This window comes from Sinocyclocheilus grahami, unplaced genomic scaffold (genome assembly GCF_001515645.1).
Source record: "Sinocyclocheilus grahami isolate Dianchi unplaced genomic scaffold, SAMN03320097.WGS_v1.1 scaffold623.1, whole genome shotgun sequence".
Taxonomy (NCBI): Eukaryota; Metazoa; Chordata; class Actinopteri; order Cypriniformes; family Cyprinidae; genus Sinocyclocheilus; species Sinocyclocheilus grahami.
The window spans coordinates 174,737-184,166 of NW_015505802.1; the positions used below are offsets into that span (position 1 = coordinate 174,737).

General features: G+C 40.1%; 1 protein-coding gene across 4 annotated transcripts in view; it reads left to right on the plus strand.

Moving 5' to 3' along the window:
- Positions 1 to 9,430, plus strand: part of LOC107557901 (1-phosphatidylinositol 4,5-bisphosphate phosphodiesterase beta-4-like) — a 50,865-nt gene that overhangs the window by 32,281 nt on the left and 9,154 nt on the right. For all 4 annotated transcript variants that reach the window (XM_016241478.1, XM_016241477.1, XM_016241479.1 and 1 more), the window contains one exon: positions 8,704 to 8,908. In XM_016241478.1, the coding sequence (XP_016096964.1) occupies positions 8,704 to 8,908 (205 nt within the window). The remainder of the gene's footprint in view (positions 1 to 8,703; positions 8,909 to 9,430) is intronic.

Consider the following 9,430-nt stretch of genomic DNA (forward strand, 5'->3'; position numbering starts at 1 on the left):
GTTTTATCCTGCTTATAGTCACTGTTAATCCAGTCGTCCACTACTGTCTAAACGGCAGCCCTGCTGGACAGACTACAACTTCTCCTCTGATCAAATGACAGCGTGACGTGTCCTGATCTTCAAGCAGCAGGAGCTGGATGAAATATTCTGAATGACATCAGTCCACAATCTCACTAGTGATGCAGCCTGAGATCATAATCATACCATCTTTGTTCATTTATCCAGAGAAGAGCTGAGCCGACTGCTCCTGGTTTCTCCCAAGCTGTTTTGCCTTTGTTTCAGTCACCTGCTGGAGTTTGGGTTCCACTGTCACCTCTGGCTTGCTTAGCTGGGGTTTAAAAGACACTGAATATTCAAGAATAATATTGATTTGATTGTACTGACACTATTGCATAATGACAAGACTTGAACTGAATTGAGCTGCTGAATTATGATATCACTGTTTTCTCCAGAGCTGCTTTATCGCCAAGACTTTGTTTCATAATGCATTATTTTGCAACATTTTCACTGATATTGAATTTTATTAAATCAACATCAAGCTGACACAAAGTGAATAATGAAACTTTTGTGTGCTATAAAATTCCTTATGGCTGAATTGAACTAATTCATTCATAAATATTAACTTTACAAAGTTATCGAACTGAATTGTCTTTTTAGAGGTAAAGTTTTTCATTGAATAAAACAATGTTTTTGTACAATTTGTGGTTGCATTTTATTTTTTATTTTTCTTCATGTAATTACCTACTTTTCATAGAGTGTTTCATTATTACTGGCCAAGGAAAGTTTTTAATGATTTTATGGTTTATTAATATTAATAAAGGGAGACATATTACACTTTTATAGAGCAGTCTAGTCTATATAATGTTTGTTGGCTCTATTTTAGGTTTTTCCATCTAGTTTTGGCCAGATTACCCATTTTAAATAAGGTATAGACCCACTAAATGAACGGGTCCAGATCGGATCCGGGCCGTATGAGTTACTTTATCAACGGGTCCGGATCGGATCCAGGCCGGATGAGCTACTTCATTAACGGGTCCGGATCGGATCCGTAATCCTTATCTGTTCCGGATCTGTTGCGCTGTGCAAGTGGACTCTGATACGGATCCGTTTTGCGGATCCGTTCCGGAGCTTGTGGTGACTCCGGGGGCGGATCCGCTCCGGAGTCATTTTGCTCTCTGGGCAGTCTTCTGCATCCAGAAAGAATAAAACTGATTGTAGAACACACAAAATGTGAAATTTGGTGCAATTCGCTTATGCCATTTTGTATATTACTACTTAGAAAAACATAAAAATGAAACATAATTCAATCAATAATCAAGAAAAGTGCTAATGGCACATAGTAAAATAGAATTGTGGGGGGAAAGTGTTTTATAAAGTCTGTTTTTGTAAAGGAAACTCAAAATGACACATGTATATGCAAAAAAGGACAATTTTGCTCACTTCAGTTATAATGCAATAACTCCTGTTTAGAAGCTGTTATTTGAAAGGTTCATTTTTCTGGTACATTTCGGCATCTAATGGCATCAAACAAAGTAAATTGCAGAGAGCTGGACCTAATAGAACCTGAATTACAGATTTTCAAAATAATATATATTTTTTTTAAATCAAAAAGCGCCTATGTTCTTTTGTGTTTATTATAATATTTGAAAAATATGTAATGCTATTTATAAAGAATTACACTCATATTTTGAAGTTCAAATGGTTTTCTTTACAATGAAACCTTTTTTTTTTTTAATTTCCTCCATTGTATGTGTGTAGGGTAAACATTTGAATTTGAGAATGTCAAATTTAGGCGAAAATACCAAAAAACGCACCAGAGAATAAGTTTAAGAACATTTCTGATCATAATAGCCTGCTGTGTTTCATCTCTTCAGTACACAAAGAATGCAAAAACACAAACTTTTGGCTAAGCCCCGTCAAAAGAAAGTACTGAAAATACGTTTATTTTATGATCATTTAGTTTGATGTATTTCAATGTTAAGGTTTCAATTAATATACTGACAATCAAAAAATAATTGGGTTGAATTTGGGTAGTTTTTAGCCTAGCTGCTGGGTGAATAGAACCATGTGAATTAATACTTACACATTAACTTTATCCTTTAAATCTTTAAACATTTATTAAATATAAATTAAACATCAATTTAATGTTATACACATTAATTGTTATGCTTACATTTAGGCAGAAACTTAATTTTTTGAGGTGCATGATGCCTTTATTATTATGAAGTGAAATTAATGACTAGCCATTCTCTTACTTTGCAGACACAAAGACTAGCAAAGTTAATTTGTAGTCAAGTTCGTGGTCAGCAGGATCAATGGCACGGAAAATCTTGAAATATTATTAGAACTTTATTGTTTGTTTATTAATGCAGAAATATCCGTGTATTCTGCTATTGAAAACACACTGCTTAATGTTACACCATAATTATTTTTGTTTTAGATAGAACATGTCTATATTGCGTTAAATAACCTCCAGCAGTGTGACTGAATTTTCATTTGTGTAATTCCAGTTGGAGTCAAGTCAAGTCACGTCACGTCACCTTTATTTATATAGCGCTTTTAACAATACAGATTGTGTCAAAGCAACTGAACAGCATTAATTAGGAAAATAGTGTGTCAGTGGAGGGGGTTGGGGTTTTGGACAGTTGAGCTCCATCGTGGGGGCTGCAAAGGCGTGAAATGCTGCTCTTTCATATGTAGAGTGTCTGATGGCTCATGAGCGTTTCAAACTGAGCAGCTATTTTGGCCATACAGAAGTAAAGACTTGAAATAATAAACAGACTCAAATATTTTTGCTCATGCATGTCAGGGAGGCGCCCGCTGCCTCCCTGACATGGGCTTTCTGCCACCTCTGAACTGGAGCGCGTCTCAAAAAAAGAAAGCATGTGGCTGTCTCACATACAGTACAAAAAATATATATACAAAGCTTGAAATGTCTACATCTAAATGAACCAATTCAAAACGAAATTAAATACTCCCTGATTATGTTATCTGTATCAAGTGTGACGAGTTGGCTGCCTCCCCCTAATTATCATCATCACCCTGTCCCATAATTGCCGCCCTTTGCCAGGCTCTCGACAGGAGTGGGTGCGTGAGAGAGGATGGGCGCTGAAATAGCCAGGGCTGGTGGCGTGTGATGGGGAGCACCTGAACCGAATGGAGCCTCATCACCACCACTGTTTAAATGCTGAGCTCGCCTCTCCTCGGGAGACCGGTCTCTTCCCCGTGCATGCACGCTGGTGTCCTCGTGAGTCCAGGAAGGGTGCGTAGAGGGACTCCCGTGCCGCCAGAGTCATGAGCTACCGGACCCGCGGTCCGGACGAGAACCACACGCGTTACACGGCCGTCGGGCCAGGATGCCGGGCCGTCCAGTCCCTTCAAGCGCCATGGACCGCGAGAGAAGGATGAAGCTACTGAACGAAGCCGCCAAGTGGGGAGCGCGTGCAGCCTCCGGACTCCGCCCCTTACCTGGACCCTTCCTTCTCGAACACTGCCCCACCTTCACTAACCCCGCAGCACGACGAGGACACCAGATCCCCTGTTTATTTTGGACACTTTAGTCCCTTTTCTGGACACTTTGTTATAATATTTTGTTAATAAAACCTCTCCGAGGCCTGACGCCACACCCACTGTGTCTGTCGTGTGCTCCTCCCGTGACATAAGGTTGCATTTTGTCCAGGCTACTGTGGAGATGAGAGTCAGCACTGTAAATTTCATCTTGCAGTCGACAAGAAAACATTAGTATATTAATAAATAATTAAAATGTCTCCTTTTTCTATACATTCATAATCATAGGGCTACTTTTGCCTTTTTGCTTTGTGGCAAACTTAGGGTTAGGCGTGTGCTTGAGCGCAGAATATATTAAAGCTCATTATGGATTAGTAGTTGATTTAATATAAATGTGCGCTTTGTTGAATAATGACTTAAATTAACGACTACTAGTTAACTAAAAAATCTTTAGTGGGGGGGCAGCCCTAATAAAAAACCACTACATGTCTATGTTAACATGTTTAAAGCATTTTATATGCATTTCCATAGTCGGTTAAATTCTGCTTTCAGAACTGTCACGTCCAATGGTCCGCGTTGATTTTTCCTTTGAAACACAAAAACGAAAAATTTAAACAAAATTGATTATTTTGGGTTTTGTAAATAGCCAACCCTTCTCCATTTGGCAAATATTGTTGCTTCTGGTTTGTACATTGTAAATTACAGAACATCTACAAAATATTTTGTCTCCCAAAAACTCTTGTCTTCTTTGACACGTCTGTAAGGCATGACTATTTCCATAATCTAAAATATAAAACAGGTTTATAGACGGATATTTTCTGATGTCTGGACTCTACGTTCAAGGGTTTAGAAAAATATAAAGAGATGGTTCAATATATTGGTAATGAATACATTTTATGAGAATTTAGGGTATATTCCAGGTTTTTCCTGCGAATGTCCATAATGCTGGAATTGCCCATATTTAAAATTTTACACTGAAAGTTTTAGTACCCCTTTATTAGTTTTTATATTGCAAAATACTTTTTCGTTGTATAATGTCTTTGCTGAATAATGAAAGAACTTGTTTAAACTTAAAGGCATTTTATTAATTTGTCCAGTAGGATATCTATAGTTTCATTGTTTTGTCTAAATCGTGGCCAGGTTTTATTTATTTGTTTCTTGTAGTGTAATAGTGGGAAAGAAATAATACAATGTGCTCACATTTTCACTAAAATTAAGGAAGGAATGCATTTTTAAAAATGTTCAGCGATTTCTTAATTCGGGCATGTCATGTGCAGGAGTTGTCTACTGTAGTTCTCTGTCCTGCTAAATAAGGACAGATAACAAAGTATGTCCGTGACATGTAGCAATTGTAATGTTTATTGTAGGAATTGTTATATGTAAATTTCAAACATTTGTATTTGTGACAAATATTAAGTAATGTGACTCTGACATTAGCATATCCACATTAAATATGCTTCCACTTTTAATGCTCCAATACAAAGTAAACTACCTTTTTTATATTTTACGGTAATGTAACATATCATTCAATAATATAAATAATACTGCACACCTGTTAAATGTGTAAATTTAAAACACAGTGTATTGTGTAACAGACAGTCCCTCCAGGATTCTGTGATCGCGGAGTTAATCGCAAAATCAAGCAAACTCCGCAATTTTCGCAAGAGCTCGCACGTTTTAGTAATTGCCGCAGATTTTGGGCTCAGACGCGTCCCGTGACGTCATCGCAACACGCATTCAGTCAAAGAAATGTTCTGTCAGTAATTAACAATCGGTCCCTATAGATTCTCTTTGCCACCTGGAAAATTCTCAGTCCCTCAAAGTGTATAACGGCCGGGAAGCAAGAAAACACACATTCAGTGGTATTCTCAATACTTCAACTTTATTCATAGATACAAAGATATTATATCGGCATATGTCGAGGGGAGTTTCAACCCTTTAACCAATGAGGATATAGATGACATACATATAGGATGTTGGCCAAGAATATGTGTTATACAAAATGGCCACATGTACAGGAAGATATGGACATATTAGGAATAGACTTGGCGAAGGATGCTGAACTATCTTCATAGTTCAGCACGAACCCCTTTACCTTAGAGTCCTAGCTTTCTTGTCCTCATTTGAACATTTGAACCCAGAAAAGCTAATGCATACATGTGCGCATGCGTACCTCGAATATGAGTAAGAGATATTAAAACATAATACAAGAGAGAGAGAACAGATGTAGGAGGGGGGAATCAGAGAGAAACAACAGTGCGCTGTACAGGGAGGGCGAGTGAGAGAGGGAAGAAAAGGAGAGGAGGGGTGAAAACATCTGGAACCAATACAGACAGAGAGTGTTTTCTAACAGGTTCCAAAAATGGCATGAACAGCCTTGCGTTCTCATCATGACTGATTTACAAGAGCTACATGGGACAAACGAACAGTTTGAGCGGAACGAATCCGCGCTACTCGTTTATCTGCTCTCGATCACGGGACACCGTTATACACAGCGCTGGGAGATACAGTGAAGAAAGCAGTCGAATTCAGAATCAGTAACATCTCTGTGAAATCTTGTGAGAAGCAGAATTCTGTTAAAGCTACAGATATCAGAACAAACGCCACTGATGTGGAAACCAGGAAAAACATTGTTCAACAAACACACGTCACCACCGTTAACAGTAAAACTACAGGAACAACTTGCGGCAGAAATGCATCTGATAAACGTCTCAGAATGCATTCTAATAAATGTCTATTTGACATCTGACAGAAGACGTCTTCAAGACGTATTGCAGATGAGCAAACACTCTCAAAAATACATCTTGCGTATGTAAATGCAGACCTCAAATAGACCTCTCCGAGATGTACATGTGTGATGAAGTGCTTTACTGTCGGCTGCTGGAGCCAGCTTCTGTAGATCTTAGCAGCACTGGTGCCGGTGTCTCAAATGTTAGTCTGGAGCCCTACAGTGGCTCTCGAAGTCAGAGACGTCATAACAATGTTAGAAGAATGTTGACTGACATTTACCAGTATATGCTGCTTGAGTTCATTCTGAATAGGCCTAACAAACGCACTAAAGTACTAAATTTGCTTCTGTGAATTATTTTAACTAGTTTATCTTAGATTATAGACCAACTGCAACCAATTTAACCACTAACCAACGAGCCCATTGGCAGAGTGCAATGAAGTTCATCAATGTCATTTCCAAAACAGTGGACCAATCAGAAGACCCCAGAGCAAGCGTTGCAAGCTTTTGCTTACAGTAGCAGGTTGGCAAGGTAACTTTTGTATTTGACGGCAGCATGGCGGAGTAGGCAAAAAACATTCCTGAGCGCTGCGTGTCGCGGTCTTAGACACAAAGATGTGTTCTGTGTGAATGGCCAGAAGGAACCTAGAGTAAACACTTAAACATATAGAGTGACAGGACAAGATCACTGAAATCAAATGACAATATTTAAAATGTATGTTGTTTGCAAGAAATGCTGCTTATTTTCTACTTTTGACATGGCAATATTCATATATTTTGTTTGCAAAAATATGAAAGATAAGAAATGCACTCTTTCATTGGGGTGAAAACATCTGGAACCAATACAGACAGAGAGTGTTTTCTAACAGGTTCCAAAAATGGCATGAACAGCCTTGCGTTCTCATCATGACTGATTTACAAGAGCTACATGGGACAAACGAACAGTTTGAGCGGAACGAATCCGCGCTACTCGTTTATCTGCTCTCGATCACGGGACACCGTTATACACAGCGCTGGGAGATACAGTGAAGAAAGCAGTCGAATTCAGAATCAGTAACATCTCTGTGAAATCTTGTGAGAAGCAGAATTCTGTTAAAGCTACAGATATCAGAACAAACGCCACTGATGTGGAAACCAGGAAAAACATTGTTCAACAAACACACGTCACCACCGTTAACAGTAAAACTACAGGAACAACTTGCGGCAGAAATGCATCTGATAAACGTCTCAGAATGCATTCTAATAAATGTCTATTTGACATCTGACAGAAGACGTCTTCAAGACGTATTGCAGATGAGCAAACACTCTCAAAAATACATCTTGCGTATGTAAATGCAGACCTCAAATAGACCTCTCCGAGATGTACATGTGTGATGAAGTGCTTTACTGTCGGCTGCTGGAGCCAGCTTCTGTAGATCTTAGCAGCACTGGTGCCGGTGTCTCAAATGTTAGTCTGGAGCCCTACAGTGGCTCTCGAAGTCAGAGACGTCATAACAATGTTAGAAGAATGTTGACTGACATTTACCAGTATATGCTGCTTGAGTTCATTCTGAATAGGCCTAACAAACGCACTAAAGTACTAAATTTGCTTCTGTGAATTATTTTAACTAGTTTATCTTAGATTATAGACCAACTGCAACCAATTTAACCACTAACCAACGAGCCCATTGGCAGAGTGCAATGAAGTTCATCAATGTCATTTCCAAAACAGTGGACCAATCAGAAGACCCCAGAGCAAGCGTTGCAAGCTTTTGCTTACAGTAGCAGGTTGGCAAGGTAACTTTTGTATTTGACGGCAGCATGGCGGAGTAGGCAAAAAACATTCCTGAGCGCTGCGTGTCGCGGTCTTAGACACAAAGATGTGTTCTGTGTGAATGGCCAGAAGGAACCTAGAGTAAACACTTAAACATATAGAGTGACAGGACAAGATCACTGAAATCAAATGACAATATTTAAAATGTATGTTGTTTGCAAGAAATGCTGCTTATTTTCTACTTTTGACATGGCAATATTCATATATTTTGTTTGCAAAAATATGAAAGATAAGAAATGCACTCTTTCATTAGAAAATAAATATCCCGCTTTTAATAGTTGAGTAGCTATATTTACAGTACAAACCTTTAATGAACTATGAGGGCAAAAAATAAATAAATAAAATAATTGTTCAGTAATCATATTCGAGGTGAAGTGTTCAATTAATCGAGGTTTTGATTTTAGGTCATATCGGCCAGCCCTAGTTCAACTCTGATCTGAGATGATGCTTCATGAATCAGTGTGTTGATTTACTGCTCACTGCTGTGTGTTTGTGTTGTCCGGTGGGGGTTTCACTAAGGTCCTGTACAGTGGTGGAGGGTTTAATGTGGTGAGCGGCGTGTGTCGTATCCCATCATGCCTCTGTGTTTGCCCTGCTTCAATCCTGAAGCTGCGGTCAGACCGACTTGATCATGTGATCTCTGGTTTGTGGTCAGCTGATTCTGCCGGATCTGGCCGTGCTGCGCATCGCTGTGTACGACGACAACAACAAGCTGATCGGTCAGAGGATCCTGCCGCTGGACGGACTGCAGGCCGGTTACCGACACATCTCGCTGCGCAATGAGGGGAACAAGCCGCTGTCGCTGCCCACCGTCTTCTGCAACATCGTCCTGAAGACATACGTGCCAGATGGCTTCGGCGGTGAGCACACACACACACTCTCACACTCACACTCTCACTCACACGCACACACACTCACACACACACACTCACACACACACTCACTCACACTCACACACTCACACACACACACTCACACTCACACACACACACTCTCTCACACACACACACACACACTCACACTCACACTCACACACTCTCTCACACACACTCACTCACACTCTCACTCACACGCACGCACGCACACTCACACACAGGCACACACACACACACACACACACACTCACACTCTCACTCACACACACTCACACACACACACTCACTCACACTCACACACACACACACACACACACTCACACACACTCTCACACACACACACTCACACACACACACTCTCTCACACACACACACACACACTCACACTCACACTCACACACTCTCTCACACACACTCACTCACACTCTCACTCACACGCACGCACGCACACTCACACACAGGCACACACACACACACACACACACACTCACACTCACCCACACACAC